General features: G+C 41.0%; 2 protein-coding genes across 2 annotated transcripts in view; one reads left to right on the forward strand and one right to left on the reverse strand.

Moving 5' to 3' along the window:
* Positions 1-7,925, forward strand: part of LOC120412424 (mastermind-like protein 2) — a 59,432-nt gene extending 51,507 nt beyond the window's left edge. The window contains exons 2-5 of the mRNA XM_039572885.2: positions 3,389-3,731; positions 3,809-5,163; positions 5,260-7,073; positions 7,132-7,925. Of these exons, the coding sequence (XP_039428819.1) occupies positions 3,389-3,731; positions 3,809-5,163; positions 5,260-7,073; positions 7,132-7,528 (3,909 nt within the window). The 3' untranslated portion in view covers positions 7,529-7,925. The remainder of the gene's footprint in view (positions 1-3,388; positions 3,732-3,808; positions 5,164-5,259; positions 7,074-7,131) is intronic.
* A 4,248-nt stretch (positions 7,926-12,173) lies between these two features.
* Positions 12,174-13,531, reverse strand: LOC120412444 (uncharacterized). Its single transcript, XM_039572904.2, has 2 exons — positions 13,397-13,531; positions 12,174-13,342 (listed from the first exon to the last, which is right to left on the reverse strand). Exon 2 carries the CDS (start codon positions 13,340-13,342, stop codon positions 12,401-12,403), a length of 942 nt encoding a protein of 313 aa, XP_039428838.1. The 5' UTR covers positions 13,397-13,531; the 3' UTR covers positions 12,174-12,400.
* Positions 13,532-18,996: the final 5,465 nt, after the last annotated feature.

Genomic DNA, 18,996 nt, shown 5'->3' on the forward strand with positions numbered 1-18,996 from the left:
TTGATATCCTATCAAAGCCACCCCGGTTTACAAAACTTCTATTGCAAAAGGGATCATCCATAAACCACGTGGACACTTTTTTGAAATCTCAATTCTATAAAAAAAAACAAATCTTTTTTGTATGGAGCGAAGACAATCGTTTCAGCCCCCCCCCCCTCCCCCTCACGTTCGCGTGGTTTATAAATGGTCCCAAAAACATAGAATTTAATCATATTAATAAATAGCTGTTTTGTGTATTTTGGCTGTTTAATAATAAAATGCTATCAGCATCGATATGTTTGTGAAATTCTCAATCACTTAATACCTATATCAAAAAAAATCTCATATTTGAGTAATTCGTACTTCGTATTTTTTTTTAAAACCTGGTTGGTTTTTTGTAAAAAATATTTGAAATCTATGAGAATAAAAATAATATGGAATTTAAATTGAAAGAAAAATGCTTATAAAATTATGTAGTTTTGTGCACAGTGATGGAAAATTTATTTTCCAAAAAATTACGAACTTTTGGAGTTTTGGTGTCTTCAAAACAGTTGTTGCAAATGGAAAGGGGCAACTTTTGGTATGGTTGAAAATTAGGGTGGTTCACGATTAGGATGATTTTGTGAATTTAACTTTTCAGAAATTTTTTCATCTTCTTAAAAAGTTGTTGGGCTTGCCAATCCAAGCAACTTTGTCCAAGACACCCAAATTGTGTCTCACAATCTACGCCTTCTACGACCAAATTTTTGAAAGCATCTGAGGAACTTTTGGAACTCAAGAAACAAACTTTTTTATTTTTGACAAGTTAACTTGGACGTCTGAAGTTACAGGCATTTTAAGGTAAAAAAGAAGCAAATTTAAAACTTAAATATCTCGAAAAAAACGCAAGCCAAATTTTAAGCGCCAGGTTGCATATGAAAGAGGAGTACTATCAACGCTGATAATATCCCAGGGGTATTTTTCTTTGAATTCAAGATATTTTTATTTGAAAATGTTTAATTTTCAAGGGAAAAGTGTTTGGGACCACCCCAACGTAACTCGAAAATTGTCCAATTAAATGTTTTTCCATGTAATTTTGCCGCTGAATCGCTGAATCCGCCCTCAGAATTGAGCTGAGGGGTCAACATATCGATACATTTTGTTTTTGGAAATTATTTACTTTTTCTTTAAAACTGTTTTGAGAAAATTCCTAGAGGTATTTTTTTCGAAAATGCGTAGTATTTGGATGTGTAATTATTTAAAAATAGCTTTAAAGACATAAGCAATCGACAGACATATTTCATTCGATTCAAAAATGATATGATAAGTTGATTTGCAAATATATAGAAAATTGATAAGTATTGTAAAAAATTGGAAATTTAACCAAAATAAGTCTTTAGTATATCCCTAAATAAATGGGATATCGTATATCAATAAGAAACGGCATTTTTTAGTTAAAATTTTACAGAACTTTTTTGTCTTATAAGTGATTGAATCCAAATACCGTTTTAATACGAAATTACGATTTATCATTTTTTCATTAACAACAGACGATCAATTAACTGTGTAACATACTAGAATGGTTCCAAAAATCTAGAGGAATTTCAATGCTTTTGTCAACGTTACTCAATGTTAAAGACACTGTTAAAGTTTTTTTTTTGTAATTTACGTTCATATTTTTAAACATTCAAGTGATATTCTTCTCTCTCCACCGAAAACTCTCTTTCCTCCCCTCCGTCGCACATTACAAAAGAGCCCACTTGGGGCGAATTTGCATTGTTTTGTTTACATTTTCCTCGCATAATCGCCTGTGCTCAGACGCCGCCGCCGCCGCCACCAGCCGGTAAATTACACAATTCTTCTCTTATTTTGCCTGCATTCGCCTGATAACGATCATTACCGACGGCACCTTCCACCACCCACCACCTGGCAACACCTCTCATTTTGTTCTCCATTTCTCTTTGGGGGCAAAAGTGGGTTAGCTCGGCGCGTTTTTCACGTTTTTCTGCGCGAATCTGTGTTATGATGTTACTGAGTGCAGCCTCTTCGCGGGGTTTTTTTGACTCTTGAGTTACAGAAATCTTTCATTTGGTTTGGTTTAGCTAAAATAGGGTGTATTCAAATTTTAACTTGTTTGATTTACAGTTTTAAATTTTAAAGTGCATTGTATAAATTGTGTTTATTTTTAAAATAACCTGAAATTTGTAATTTTTTTTATTCAATACGAAAATTCACTGTAACTTAATCCATCCAAGTGAAGTGCCAGCCCAAAACAGAAGAGTGTAACACTGACTGAGCGTAATCACGGTGGTGTGTGCCAAAGTGTGTTGCTTCCATGGTCTTCTTCTTTTTTTCTGCTGCGGCTTCCCATCCAACCTACAAACTCACAATCAAGGAAAATTGCATTTTTCTCAGTTTTGTTTGCGTACTTTCTTTCGCAGTCGTTTTTTGCTTGGTTTGATTTGTTTGCTTTCGTGATTTAACGGCTTCATTTTGGGCGGTTTTTGAACGGTTCTCAAGAGTGATTTGAACGATCGTCTGACAACGAACCGCAAAATTTTAGATTGTGGCTTAATCGGTTTTAAAAGTGTTTACCCAAATTAATTTGTTACGAATATGGAAACAATATATTTGCTTATCGTTTACCACACTGCGCTGAAGTTCCCAGCATCTTCTGCTCAATGGGTTCAACAATGTTTCTTTAAGACACGTGCCAGTCATAAATTGCGGTTCGTACAGTTGAGTCTCGCCCTTTGCCGTAATTGTTATGGGGATTTCAAGTTTACATGAATTTGTAACGCATAAATCTACTTACTTTGTTTAGTCATGCTCTTGTAAGGGGAATGTTTAACATTGGTGTTGCTTCTGATATGAGATCAACTATTTAACAATAGTGCTTAGTGAAACAGAAGTAACCGTATGTGTTTAACCTGAGACTGAAAAAGTGATTGCTTTGAATATCTGTTCAATTTTAACATTTCTGAACTTTTGTAACTCATCAAAGATCAACCTTCAAGTTTTATTACATAATTGTTATGCTTTGCTCATCTACGTGTGATCTTTTTATTCAGCATTGATCCGATCTTGAAAAGCATATTGCTCTCAATGCCTCTGCTTGAACGCCTCTAACCAATCCATCAACCGCATGACTCACGGTGAAGCCGGTCAAAACCCCCCACAGTGATCTTTACACATTTACGATATTATGTCCAAACATGGCCTTTGACCATTTCATGTCAGAGATGGTCCGACCAAGTGACGAACCCGATAGCGTGTTGCGCTCTTTCTTTTTTCGGATCAGAAAAAAAGGGCACGATCAAAATTGACTTTAATTCAACCAATTAAACGAAAAGAATAGCCCCCAAGATCCGTCCAACGATAACTGCCATAACATTTTCTAACCTCAATCTTTCCTTCCTTCTTCTTGCAGTTGATTGCCTCGCTGGCAGTGGTTCAACACGTGACGGCTGCAGGAAAGAACGAAACAACCTCTAAGGCGACGACAAAGCCCGACAGCAGTCTCAAAAAGGAGACGGAACCGGCCGCTAAGGAGACCAAGGCCAAGGAGCCGGCCACCGATGCCGATTCGCGGGGAAAGCGCAATCTGGAGCTCGGCTATGGCGGGTACAATTACTACCAAACCGCGCCGAGTCCGTACCGGGCGGATCGACGCATCTCGAACGCGTACCAGGACCAGTCCCGGCCGCCGTACTACAACAACTACGTGCACCATCCGCAGGCGCTGGTTGGACCGCCGCCGCATCACTATCATGGTAAGATTGAGAGGGTAGTTTTTAGGATTTGACTTGTAACTTTGTTTTGAACTGTGAAATTGATTTATGTTTCTAAGGTCCTTCAGGATTTGAGAGTGATATCTCCAACTCGGTAAACAACTACCAACCAGGACCGCCAATTCATCACCACCAGCCGGTCTACCTAGAAGCTCCGGAACCGATCATTGAGATCATCATCAAGGAGAGCAACGAATCAGCACCGTACGACACTCAAGTACCATTGCTTCCCAACCAAAAGAAGAAGAAGGAAGAGGTGCAGGTATTCTACGTCAAGTACCACAAGGACGAAAAGAATGGTATCGTGCTGGACACTCCAGTGCCAGCGCTGAAGCCTCTGCCGGACGAGAGCGAAGAGGAGCAGGACGATACCGCACCGCTGCACGAGCAACCGATCGTGGTGACCCCGGGACCTCCCCAGAAGACGACCACTCTGCGAGCTATTATCAATCCGGACTCGGAGAAATATCACAGCAACAGTGGAATCCGAATTTCTTTCGGCACAGAAGACAAGCACCAACAGGGTCATCAGATATCCGAAACGGAAAGCGAGAGTGTGGCTCAACCCGTTGTAGCCCTGCCTCTGCCGGGCACGCCAGGACTTAAACAGGGTCCGCAGCAGCAACCTCCGCAACATCAGCAGAATCAACATTTCTCTAGTCAACACAAAGCTGATCAGTTCTACCAGCAACACCAGCAATTCTTGCAGCAGCGTTCGTTCCCAACTGCAGCTCCTTTCGCGGCACAGCCACAGTTCCTCCAGCAACCTCCCCATCCCCAACAAAATTACGTCCAGAACTTTGGACCGTCCACTCCTGCCCAACCACCCCAGCAACAGCAGCCCCAGCAATACCGTCCTCAACCTCAGTACCAATTCCAGCAATTCCAAGCCCCACCCCAGCAGCAGCATCGCTTCCAACACTTTGACCAGGGACGTAACTACGTCCAAGCCCCTCAACCCCAACCCCAACCACAGCAACAGCAACAGTTCCGTGCCCCACCTGCCCCTATCCAAGTTCCGCAATCCAACCAGTTTGTTCATCAACAACCTCACTTTGCCGGCCCTCCTCCTCCGCCACCACCACCGCAACAACAGCCCCTTCCGCAACCCCAGCAACAACACCAATCCCACCAACAACAACAACACCAAAACCACCAACAACAACAGCGCTTTTTCCCCCAACCCCAGCAAATCCGCCAGCAACCTCCTCCCCAAGAAATCCAAGCACCGGCACCGCAGCCAAACCAAAACCAACCCAAACCAATCCCAATCCCGCTTCACAATATTAACAACCAACCTCCACTAAGACAACAGTACACGCAACCTCCTCAGCAACAGCAACAACAACAACCGCAACAATCGCAGTTCAACCAACCCTTCAACAGCTTCTTCAAGCAGCAGCAGCTCCAACAGGTACCAAAGCCACCCCAGAACATTCCCGCTTTACCCCCACCCGAACCGGCCTCGGCTGCCCAACCGCTTCCACCTTACCAACCTCTAACTCCACAGGTGACCCGATTCCCGGAAAATCGTCCGCAACCGCAACCACAGCCCCAACCTGCGATTCGCGGCAACTTTGTTGATTTCGCCCGCCCTGTTCAGGGTGGGCTGGTGCAGCAGGCCGCTCCCAATCTGGGAACCACGCGCACTCCGGATCATCAAACGACCGCCGCCGAGCATCAGGGCAACCTGAAGAACATTCTGCCACCGGGTGGTGAACTCGTGCAGAGCGTACCCAAGTACGAGACTCACATTACCGAGCACATCAAGGATGATGGCCAGAAGCAGAGCTACGTCTCTACTCAGTTTAACCATGGACCGACGTACAAGATTCTCCCGTCGCAGGAGTTGATCAGCCATTCGGTTGCGCCTCAGGTCGAAAGCCAGAAGAACTATGTACAGGCTCCGCAACCACTGCCAACGCCCCAGCAATACGTGAGCAAGCAGGCGGCTGGTCCGCAGATCATTCCGAACTCGGAACCGCTGAGCCACAGCCAGCGAATTGCTAGCAACGTTGCGCATTTGATCAATCACACTCCAAGAAACAACTTCCAACAGCAGCAGCCGCAACAACAACAGCAGGTTCAGCAACATCAGCAACAGCAACAGCAGGTTCAACAACAGCCCAAGGCACCGCAACCACAGCAACAACAGTATCAGCAACAACAATATCAACAACAGCCACAATACCAACAACAACAACAACAGACACAGCAGCCTCAGCAACCAACCTTCGTCTGGAATCAAGGACGATCAACGCCACAAACCTACTCGCCAACTCCGAAGTCTCAACCCCAGCAACCTCAACAACAGCAGCAACAACAGCAACGTTCCCAGCAACCGGCTTTCGGCACTCGAACCACCGCTGCCTTCCCCAAGACCCCCGTTCAACCCACCACCACACGAACCACGACCCAGCGACCAACTACAACCACCCCGTCAGCACCAGTAGATACGGGAAAGAAGCAGAAGGCGATCCTGGACCTCCCCGACGAGGTGCCCGATGATATCCGCCAGCATCTCCTGTCGTCCGGAATCCTGGACAACGCCGACATTAGCGTGCTCGACTACGACAAGCTCGGGGAGACCGCGCTGGAGAACCTGCCGCCAGAGCATCTGGCCAACTTCTTCAGCTCGGGTGGTGCCTCGCAGATTGCCGGTTCGAACAACGTCGTGTCGGTCGTGAAACCCAACGGGGACAAGCTGCCGGAGAAGTTCATTTCGAAGAACTACGACGTAAAGGATAAGCGGGTAAAGTACGTGATCGCTAACCAACCGCCGCAGATCGAGGAGAGTGAAGAGGAACCCACGTTCGTGACCATGCCGGAGAAGCAGAACGTTGACCTGAAGGTGGTCCGCTTTGACCCGTCGAGCCAGAAGAACGTTACCGATCGGTACATCAAGCACGACTCGACGATCTTGCCGTCCGTTGACATTGCCGGAGAAAACGAACAGAACGACCAGATCTACAACCGGTATCTGCCGCTCAAGATCAACGGAGCGCAGTTCCCGATTCCGGATGCTCCGGAACTTCGCGGAAGACGCATCTCCAGCGTGGTCGTGCTCGCACCCGTGGACAACCTGAAGCCGAACAACAGCTTCGTGATTAACGCCGAGCAGGAAGCCTCGTCGGAAGAGGAGGCCGAGGAGGAACAGTCGCGGTTTGAGCGGGATGTGCTGGACTCGCAAAAGGTCAAGTTTATCGCGGGGGAAGCGCTGAAGCAGCTGATCAAAAAGCCGTCGACGGATAACTTTAAGCGGTGGCTCGAGAAGGAGGGCAAGACCGAGGTGGATCTTCAAAGTGTGGTGCTACTCGTTACTAGGTGAGTTATGGGAGGTTGAACTTATTCTGAAGCTCGTTAAATCTTTTAATTTCCTCAGAAACGAGTACGACGAACAGGAGATCTTCATGTACGACATCACGACGAAGGGTGTGACGCACCTGAACGGTGAGCTGTCGCAGCAGTTTGTCAAGGTCGCCGAGGAGAACGCCAACACGCACAACCTGGACGACGTCCCGATCGTGGACAGCGGAATTCTGGAGCAGATGGAGACGGCCGAGAGCTCCAACAAGGACGAAGATCTGTACAGCCTGCACGGGGACGAGTCGTCGTACGTTTCGGGTGAGGACGACCAGGACGAGGACGAACAAGCGGAACCTTCGGAAAATGTCGAGACGGTGGTCAAGTTCGAGCAGAAGCCCATGATCGTGTACCCAGTGAACAGCAAGTACCGACCGGTGCAGATCAACTCCGGCTACAGTAGTATCAAGAATTAGGATCAGTTGCGAGTGCAGAGTGTTGAGTGCATGAGAGCGAGAATCGAGAGATTGCGAGAACTTTAAGGATGCGAAACCGATCAAGTCTTATACATAGTTCAAATTTCTTCTTTTAATACACACACTAGCTGGTAGAGAGAACGAGTTACGAGCCCTTTGATGAGAGTGCGAGCTGATGAGAGTGCTGAAAGTTCTAGTAGAGTAAATTTCTTTCACAAAACGATTTCGACAAACCTAGAAATGACCAACCTAGTGTTCGCACAGCGAAATTTTTGCAAATAGTGTGTAGTGTAAAATAAGTTTACAAATTTAAAAAAAAAGCCAACAGTTTATGTACATAGTAGAACACTTACCTTCCCCCTTCTCTTACGACGGAGGTGAATCGCTGCAAAAACAAGCTGACGAAACGCCATCGCGTGAGATAGTTGCCAGAACCTTATTTAGTAAACAATTATTCCATAATACGCTAGTGTTCTTTACTGTAACGTGTAAAAATAGGCTTTTACAACGAATTTGCGACAAGAGATCGAATTGAAACCAGAGTTCTGAACTCGAGTGCTTAGTGACACGATTAAGTCAGTAGTTAGTAGAGTAAAAGTTGGAAACCGGAAGATGAAATCAGAATGGAAAACTGTTGAATCGGTTACCGCACACGGAAAATGAACAACAATTATTTAATTAAATTAAATTATAATTGTAAAAAACGTTACTCTAGAATAACACTGCCGATAAACCTTCTCTAGGAGCGCGAAGAATTTCAAAATTTAAAACCATGTAAATTATTGTTAACTACTCTATTTCGATTTGTCGAATTTTGATATCCCTCTCTCCCCCTTCTCTAATTGTTGGAGATAAGCAATGTGGCACGCTCGAGCTGACCGACCATAAGTTGCCGTTTTCAGAATACTCTTAAATTTAGTTGTACCTCTTTCTGAATAAATGAACCAATAAATATTATAGCAAATAAAAATTTGTTGTTGTATTCAATATCAATTCCAAATCGTTCCAGACTGTCTAGAAATCCATATTTGTTCCATTTATCCCATGGGGTGACATTGGGTCTGGGGGGTAAATTGGGTCATACAAATTTCAGCATTTTTGTATGATCTAATCTCTCCCTTCAGACCCATTGCCATCCCTGAGTACGGTAATTTTGAATAACAATGTAATTAATTTTGTGGCAGTACACAGAAAAAAATAATGTTAATTTGAAAGCTGTAATTTTGGAAGGTTGAATATTACCTCTTTTATGATGTAATTTTACCTCAATTTAGACTGAAAAAGTGACATTACACCAGAAAAGTGGTAAAATTACACATTTCCAGAGGTAAAATAACACCTTTTTTCTGACATAAAAGATGTACCCCTTCCCAAATGTAATATTACCTTGATTTTTTTTTTCTGTGTAAACGAAAATAAAAAGTATCCGAACCAAATTAAACAGATTTCTACCATTCTTTGAAATAACCCAAAATCTAAGCTGGAAATCCCAATACAACCGAATGAAAAACTTTTTTTGTACGAAGTGTCATGAAAATAGATTGCCCGGATATAAATTTGAGCATAAACATTATTAAACTCAGAGTAGCCATATTACAAATATTTTCGATTCAATAGACAACTATTTGCAGAACAAGTTCCTCAAAAAAGTACTTGTTTTGGTTCGGTATAAGCAGAGATATGGTGTCATCCATAAAGTATGTCACGCTCTAGGGGGGCGGGGGGTCTGAGCAAGTGTGACATTGCATGTTAGAAGTATAGGAAAAGCGTGACAAAGGGGGGGAGGGGGGGATTTTGGTTGATTTTAGCGTGACGTACTTTATGGATGAAGCCTATGCCCAATTTCGAAAAATAAAAATAAAATCTCCAAAATTTCTGGATTTAATTCCTTTTTAACATGACGAATAGGGCTAGTGGTATTTCACGGCAAAAAGTATGAAATTTCGCAGCATGTTAATTACAAAACCTTGACATTTCACGGCAATTTCGTGGTACCCTCAAATTGGCTTGAAATGACCGCCAAAAATGATATTTTAGAACAATTGTGTTCAGAAAAGTTACTGAAAAAAATTGAGGAAAAAAAAAACCCTACGAATTAATTCAACATGTATTTCAGGCGTGCCCAACCTCCGGCCCGCGGGCCGGATGCGGCCCGTGAAGCCATTTCATCCGGCCCGCGGGGGCCCCTGAAAATGGTTCAAGAACTGGCCCTTGAGACCATTCATGAAAATTGTTATTTTAAATTAATCTAATCTATCTAATCTAATCTAACCCTAGCGCAGCCAGTCTTTCGAGGGCATCCTGGAAAATGCCTTAGGTTGATTAACGCCTAGCATCCTCTTGTCATTATTAACAATTGCAGTGCCCCAATGCAATAAATTGCTTTGAAACATCACAAACGTTAAAGCGGCCAGGCCAACTGCGTAAAGTTTACCGCAAAGATGATTCGTTGAACTGGATTGAATTTGAACACGAATATTCAAACAACAATACAGTTCTGAATCTACAGGGGAGGAAGAAACGTGGGGATCCCCCGCTCACGTTCCTGTTTTATAGGCAATAAATTGTTGGAAGCCACCATGCTAAGAAGTTTTGGTGCTCCGGGACCCTCGGGGATGGGACATTGTATTTCCACAAATGCCCTGGACACTATTTGCCGTGGTTATAGCGCCACAACTCGCTCAGAAAATTGTTATTTTAAATTAATGCAATGAAATTGATACAATATTGTTGATTTTACTTGAAATAAAATTTTCATGATTTCAAAAATATTTTAAGGTTGATCATTTTCGAAGAAAATTGATCATCACTATAAAATATTCTGTATTAAATTAAATTTAACGAATTTCAGCACCAAAAGGAATCAGAATGTTCCGGTTGTTGCCTTCTTGAAGCCACTGAATGAATTTTTGATCTAAATCGAATGTGCTTCAAAATTTATATAATTTTGTGGCACAGTCATTGACGTCCTAGTTGACAATCATTGATTAATGACGGTTTCCATAACTTTACAAGGAATGGGATAATCGTTACCAAAAGGAATCAGCATGTGTAAGGCATTATTCTAAACAACTTGTTGAAGGAATTTTGTCAAAATATTGAAAGCGACGCAAAATTTATATCTTTGAACGAAAAATCATGACAATGATGAAGGCTTCACGTTAAAAGTTTCTTAATTTTTTTTTAAATGGTCCGGCCCGCAACCGCTTTTGTAAACCAAATTTGGCCCGCAGGGCCAAAAGGTTGGGCACCCCTGATGTATTTTTTTTTTGAAACCAAATTGAATAAAAAAACTTAAAAATCTATTTTTTATAATTTTCACCACGTTAAATGCAATTTGTTCATAAATTTTGCAGATATTTATTAATAAAACACCTTACCCGACAAACATCGTTCTGCCTTTGTTCGTTTGTTGACGTTTCTAGCTCTTTTGCTTATTCAGCCTCCTGTGATCAAAATTTGATTATACGTAAATTTACCCATACAATCGGCAGATTTCCTTGAATCGGTTCCAGAGTGGCCAAAGTTGTAACTTTTTGGCGTAAGAACCTTCCTTGGACTTATACGAACCCAACGCAACAAAAAGCACCTCGATCCGACGCTCCTTAATGAACTGCTTCGCGTTCGAACAAACCCGTCGAATTTTTTTTAACTCGAATTGCTTTGCGTTAATTCTTTGACGTTTTGATTAACGTTTTTTTCACATTCTTCACATTGTAAAATAATTAATAAATTTACGTCTAATTTTGCCATGAAACTTTTTAAATTTGAAAATCAAAGTTTTATACACTCGGAAGCAATTTTAGAAAAGATTATTTCGAATTTCGCGGCATTTCACGGCATTTAACAAATTTCAAAACTTCACGGATTCCGTGAAATAGCGAAAAATCACTGATACCGCCTGCTCAGATACTTGTAATAATGAAAACATGAAAATTTTACAAAATTTTGATGAAATTATTTTAGGCCGAACCAAAACTGTGTGTTGTCTACAATCTGATTGATTAAAAAAAGCATCAAAATTGCTTACCAATTTTGCTACCAATAATCATCCCGATATTACATTACAATATTACGATTGTTTTAAAAATATTTTACATTTCTTATATTGCAAAACGGCAATCTATAAAAAACAAAGACATGTCTGGTCGGTTCTGGATCAATCACAAAATCTTGATTTCTAGAACGATTTACATTTCTTTCATTTGTTTATGACTTAAAGTACTTGTTAACTTGTTAAGTTCCAAAGCAAAATTAAAAATTACTAAAGGGACCATCCATAAACCACGTGGACACTTTTTTTGGGAATCTGTTACCCCCCCCCCCTCCCCCTTCGTGGACAATTATGGAGTTTTTTTTTGAAAAGGACCAATAAACCAAATTTTCAGTTTTTGCTTTTTGGGTGTTTTTCAATACCCCTGACTCAGGCGGTTCTAAAAACACCCAAAAAGCAAAAACTGGAAATTTGCTTTATTGGACCTTTTAAAAAAAACTCCAGAATTGTCCATACAAAAAAAATCTTTTTTGCATGGATCGTGGACAATCGCCATACCCCCCCCCCCCCCCTCCTTAAGTGTCCACGTGGTTTATGAATGGTCCCAAAGGAGATTTAATGCCCGCCAGACCTTTTGATTTTATCACTGATTGCAAAATTCTTCAATTTAGTATATTTATTTTATTTTAATATATACTGCTTAAAAACCCAAAGCGAACACAATTTCTTCAAAAACATTTATTTTCCATTCGCTTCAAGCCCACCTTACACCGTCATCAGCGATCATCACCACCGATCATTAAACCATCATCGCTACCCCTGCCTACATCTAGGCTTATTTCTTACTGTACACAACTCCACAAAACTTCACAAACCGACTAACTTCTCTTGTTCACGGTCCGCGTCACCGGCTCGCCGTAGATGTAACTCGTCAGCGTGGGCGTTACGTGCACGGTTTTGGTCGTGAGCTGATCGTACAGAATTTTCGAGGACGTTCGCGTAACGGTGCGCGTTACCGTTTTCACGTCCTTCGTGACGAGGCTGGTTTTCGTGGGTTGGATCGTTTTCGTGATGGTCTCCGAGGGTTCCAGGGTTAGGGTAACGACCCGGGGAAGGGCCTTTGGCTGGACGGTGTTGGTCACGATGATCGGTTTGGCCGTTACGATTTCGGTTATGGTTGGGGTCGTGGTGATTTGGAAGGTTTCGGTGGGGATATCGGGAGGGGCGATGTCGATCGGGAGGTAGGTTCGTGGAGGGGGAGTGCAGGTTGGGTTTTCCGGAACCGGGAGGTACGCGTTGTTTGGAGTACAAACCGTGGTGGTTAGTGTGGTCGTTATGGGGAGTGTCGTTGTTTGGGTTGTCCTTAGGGTTGATGTTTTGGTGCTGAAGCGGGTCTCGGTTTCTGTGCGGAACTCCGTCTCGAACTTGGTTAGGGTGACCGGGTAGGTTGTGGTCTTCCATTGAGTTTGAATCGAGGTCAACGTTGAGGTAATAGCTGGAGGTGTTTGTGTAACGGTGTTGATCACTGTTTGGTAATCCGTTCTGGTTAGATAGCTTGTAGATCGACTCGTCTCCGTTACGGTCGTTGGAACGATCTCGGTGGAGAAGATCGTGCTTGGCTTAAGAACACTGAAAATGGTTCTCGTTTCAAATTGTTTCACCGTGATGTATTCCAGCTGAGGAATGGTGGTCGTTTCCGTAATTGGGTACGCCAGAGGACACGATGGCTTCGGATAGTCATATCCGTCAAAGTTATCCTCCAACGGGGAACTATTAGCACTCCAGATGGCCAACAGGCCAAAAATGATCACTGTTTTCATCTAAAATCACACAAAATTTAGTCACTTTGTTACACTTATTTCATCACAACGAACCTTTCCACTTTCCAAAAACTTCCAAAAGTCACCATTTGCGTCTAAACTCCAAGAATTCGACCGTAACACTGAAACCGAACGACCCGAGAACGCTCAATTTTATATGCAAAACTTACGCTGGGGAGTGCGATTAAGTTTGGTGCGTGCCCACGTCCGTGTCCAAAATCGGACCCAAATTCTGATAAACCGCGCGCGCGCCTGCGACAGAGAACTTGAACTTGATCATCCCAAAAGAATTTCACTCTGCTGAGAAAGTTGGCAGACAAATCGTTTTAATATCTTGCCTCAGAGCGCTGCAACTATTTATCAAAACTTGAACTCTGAACAAATGTCCGGTTTAAGGGCAATGGACTGGGTAACAAAAGTGCAAAACAAAACGATGTTTCTTCCATGCTGTTCGAAATTTAAATCTTCCATTCACGAAAAAGTTGTTCTTATTGTCGTTTGGTGGTGGGTGGAAGATGTCGCTGCTTCTGGCATTGATTTTGGGTGCTAATGTTGACATTTTTTTTGGACCGGTATTGGAAACTTGCCGAGCTGTTGGGATGACTAATGTAAAGCATTGATTTGGACGAGGTTACAAGACGAAATTCCTCAACGAGCTATGCGCTTTTTGATTTTTTTTTCGTACTTCGTTTCATGGTGAGAAAATATGTTTAATTAAATAAGACAATGCATTTTTTTATTTAAACTTTTTTCTACTTCAAAGCCTTCCCAAAAAAAATGATCGCCCACGATTTTGACACGTGGAGATAGGACTAGGATAGTAGATCTCAATCTTTTTCGATCCATTTACTCCTTTACTGATTTTTATGAACAAATTCTCTCCCTCAATTTTTAACCCATCTGTATCATTGCATAAATGGCATAATTTTGGCTTTAATTTTGGTAGAATGATTACATTTTTGACAACATAAATATTTTTCTATGCTCGCCACAAAACAAATCGATGTCCGTGTGCTCTCTTGTACTATCTACATAGGATTCCCACACGCTTAGTACAAGAGAGCACACCGGTATCGAAATATTACACTAAATCCCCTAAATACGCTCCCCCCGATTGCGCCTCCCCCGTTTTGCGCCCCCCGAATTGCGCTCAAACCCCAAACCGGGGGAGCGTTATTTCGGGGTTTAGGCGTAAAATGGGGTTATCTTTTTAAATGTACTTTATTTACATATAAATGGAACATTTGTATAAGGGGTCATCCACAAAACACGAATAAGGGGCTATCCACAAATCTGGGTATCCAAGAACTCCCGGAAGTCATGCCCTATAGATATCTACTTGATCATCGAGGGTCTATATAGTTGAACTAACCATCGGTATAGCTACAGGTAGCTTCAGTGAACCACGATAGATACTCTTCGCCATGATGGATTGTTATGGGTCCTCTAGGAACTCCCAGAAGTTATGACCTGATGATCTACCTGATCAACGGGGGTCTATATGGGTGTATTAACCATCGGTATACACTCAACCTCCGGTGGTTGGTCACTTTTTCGTTTGACACCTTTTTAGTTTGTACCCCGTTGGTTGGTCAAAGTCAAACTAAAAAGTGACGAACTGTCACCTTTTACACGGCCCTCACGCACACTATCAAAACAAACGTTTGATAGTGTGTGTGAACTCCGTGTAAAAGGGGTATCAAACTAAAAAGTGACCCCGTTCATTTGACAGTTAGCTTCAGGTAGCTTCAGTGAACCACCATGGATATTCTGGGGTACGTTGGATTGTTATGGGTCCTCCAGGAACTCCCGGGAGTTATGACATGATGATCTACCTGATCAACGAGGGTTGGTCTATATGGGTCCAACAATCCAACGAACTCCAGAGCATCCATCGTGGTGCAGTGAAACTACCTGTAGCTATACCGATGATTTATACACCCATATAGATCCTGATTTATACACCCACTGAAGCTACCTGAAGCTATACCGATGGTTAATACACCCATATAGACCCCCGTTGATCAGGTAGATCATCAGGCCATAACTCCATGGAGTTCCTGGAGGACCCATAACAATCCAACGTACCCTAGAGTAAAAAACTATACCGATGGTTAATACACCCATATAGACCCCCGTTGATCAGGTAGATCATCTGGTCATAATTCCCGGGAGTTCCTGGTGGACCCATATCAATCCAACATGGCGAAAGATATCCATGGTTGTTCACTGAAGCTATCTGAAGCTATACCGATGGTTAATATACCAATATAGACCCCCCGTTGATCATGTAGATCATCAGGTCATAACTCCATGGAGTTCCTGGAGGACCCATAACAATCCCACGTACCCTAGAGTAAAAAACAATACCAATGGTTAATATACCAATATAGACCCCCGTTGATCAGGTAGATCATCAGGTCATAATTCCCGGGAGTTCCTGGTGGACCCATATCAATCCAACATGGCGAAAGATATCCATGGTTGTTCACTGAAGCTATCTGAAGCTATACCGATGGTTAATATACCAATATAGACCCCCGTTGATCAGGTAGATCATCAGGTCATAACTCCCGGGAGTTCCTGGAGGGCCCATAACAATCCAACGTAACCCAGAATATCCATCGTGGTTCACTGAAGCTACCGGAAGCTATACCGATAGTTAATATTATAATATAGACCCCCGTTGATTGGGTAGATCACCAGGTCATAATTCCCGGGAGTTCCTGGAGGACCCATATCAATCCAACATGGCGAAAGATATCCATGGTGGTTCACTGAAGCTACCTGAGGCTATACCGATGGGTAATATACCAATATAGACCCCCGTTGATCGGGTAGACCATCAGGTCATAACTTCCGGGAGTTCCTAGAGGACCCATAACAATCCAACATGGCGTAGGGTATCCATCGTGGTTCACTGAAGCTACCTGAAGCTATACCGATGGTTAGTTCAACCATATAGACCCTCGATGATCAAGTAGATATCTAGGGCATGACATCCGCGAGTTCTTACGGGAAAGAATATCCAGATTTGTGGATGGTTCCTTACCCGTGTTTTGTGGATAACCCCTTCTATAAATATTTCATTTATATGTAAATAAAGTACATTAAAAAAGATAACCTCATTTTACGCCAAAACCCCGCAATAACGCTCCCCCGAATTGCGCTCTCCCCCGGTGTGCGCCCCCTCAAAAAGAGCGCACATGGGGGATTTAGTGTAATAGTATTTTTTCAATAATTTTTCGTTACCATATTTAATGTAATTTAATTTAATATTTGTTCAATAATCTTTTGAAATGCAAATGCAAATACCCACGGTTTTATTTTATATCAGTAACAGACATAATTGAAACAGTAATTATCTAATATTTTTCAAAGTTCTATTAATGCTTCCAATCATGCTTAAACTCCCAAAAATGCATGCAGATAATTTTATCCTAAAAACGAATTAATCCTCACAAATATATTTTGTTCAAGTGCTGCTCTGGTTTAAAAGAATTCAAATTATATTTAATTTTCAAAGAATTGTTATTAATTAAAAAAAAAACGAATAAACACATAAGTAAAAAAAATATGACAAACAAATTTTAGAGCGATTTTTTCACCAATGTGTACAGGTCGTATCGAGGTGCTCCGATTTGGATGAAACTTTCAGCGTTTGTTATAGAAAAATCGAAAAACTATGAGAAAACTGCGATTGACCAAAGAGTAATTGACCTATAGAAGTATAGGTGTTGGAGGCTGAGGTTTTAAAAAAATCAATTTTAACAGTAATTTGCAAAAGCTAAGAGAAAAAATCAAACGAATCCTGGATGTGTAAGGCACATTTTGAAGTGATACAAAAGACCTTTCAAATGCCACTTAGAGAGTTGGAATTGATCAAGTTTTACGCAAATGCGAGCAATTTTAAGATTTTTCATGTTTTTTGGTCTCAAAAACGCGTGGATTTGTTAATATTCTCAAGAACTGCTCATTTTGAAATAATGTATCAAATTGCTAAAAACCAGAATAAATCTGTTTTAAAAAACCTTTTTATTTCAAAAGAATAAATCATGTTTGAAATAATAAAAAAATTGAAAAATCCCATTTATCCGATTATTATTCTATAATTTTTACTGTTTGTCAGTTATAAAAATGAAATATAAGGAGATACAAATTGATGTTGTTATTTTTCCAATAAATTCACGAATGTTAAATAAAATACTGTAGGGGAGAGTGGGGAGACTTGATCCCCTTTTTTGTATCGCCCATAACTCTGTCAATTTCTCACAAAACTTTGAACTTTTTGCATCAATTGAAAGCTTAAATATTCAATTATGTTTGAATGATAAGGGTATTTCATCAGATGAACTCTTAGAATCATACTAAGCGTTTAAAAAAAATTAAATCGGCATTTTCAAAATGTTATGGGGTAACTTGATCCCCTTTTCAACATTTTGAAGAAATCTTAAGCAAAATGTTTCTTATTCATCCAAACTATTTTTTTATAAGTTACAGCAATTTCACATAAAACCTGTACGTTTGTTTTCAAAATATAACAAGTTTAGTATGTAAAATATTTAAAAACTTAAGAATTCTTTTTTAGACCAATATTGAGCATATTTTTGTTTACAAAAAAATTGAAAAATGGTTCAAACTGCAGTAAGTTATGTACAACTATACTTAAAGAAACAATGTATGAAAACCAGCCCAATTAATTAAGCTTGATGCCAATTCAAGTGACTGTAAAAATGCAAGGATCAAGTCTCCCTAAACGTACACAGAAAAAAAAATCGTGGTAATATTACATCTGGGAAGGGGTACAGCTTTTATGTCAGAAAAAAAGGTGTAATTTTACCTCTAAAATTGTGTAATTTTACCACTTTTCTAGTGTAATGTCACTTTTTCAGACTAAAATGAGGTAAAATTACAACATAAAAGAGGTAATATTGAACCTTCCGAAATTACAGCTTCCAAATTTACATTATTTTTTTCTGTGTACTTTTTTAAACAATTGATTGTAAAATAGTATGACAATAAATTTAACGTCAAATGCTTATGGGTTTTGGAGTTGATTAGTTTATCAAACAATTCGAGTATAAAAAATATTGTTTTGCATAAATTCTTAGTGTTTTCTATACATATAAAAACAAAGAAAAAATATCTCTTGGAAGTTTTTTGCAGCATTTTTCGAAAAGTGTGTGTAACTCAATCTAAACATTTTTAATTTTTTTCTTTGTTTTCTTACAATGAGTTTTTATCAATTTCGAACAACTTTCTAGAACAAAGCTAATTTTTTAGCACACATGCTGACGAGATACAGGCTTGGGATCAAGTGTCTCCGGGGATCAAGTCTCCCCACTCTCCCCTACGCATTAAAGTTTAGATAAGAATTTATTTTATATTTTTTGGCAACATGTCTAAAAACATTGGATTTCTATTGCACGCTGTCGTCGCTGTCGCTTAGGACCTTTTGAAAATTAACCCGAAAATTCTTTCTTTTTGCATTTTGATGCCCCGTCGTCATTTTAAAGCTGACAAGAATAACTCTAAAGATGAGCTAATCTCCTAAATGATGATGAGCCGCATTTCCGAGGAGGCGTTTGTGATATTTATTTCACACTTTTAAGATCGCCCCTCCCCTCTTCACCCAATTGAATAAAAGTCAGTCA

The sequence above is a fragment of the Culex pipiens genome, chromosome 3 (genome assembly GCF_016801865.2).
Source record: "Culex pipiens pallens isolate TS chromosome 3, TS_CPP_V2, whole genome shotgun sequence".
NCBI lineage: Eukaryota > Metazoa > Arthropoda > Insecta > Diptera > Culicidae > Culex > Culex pipiens.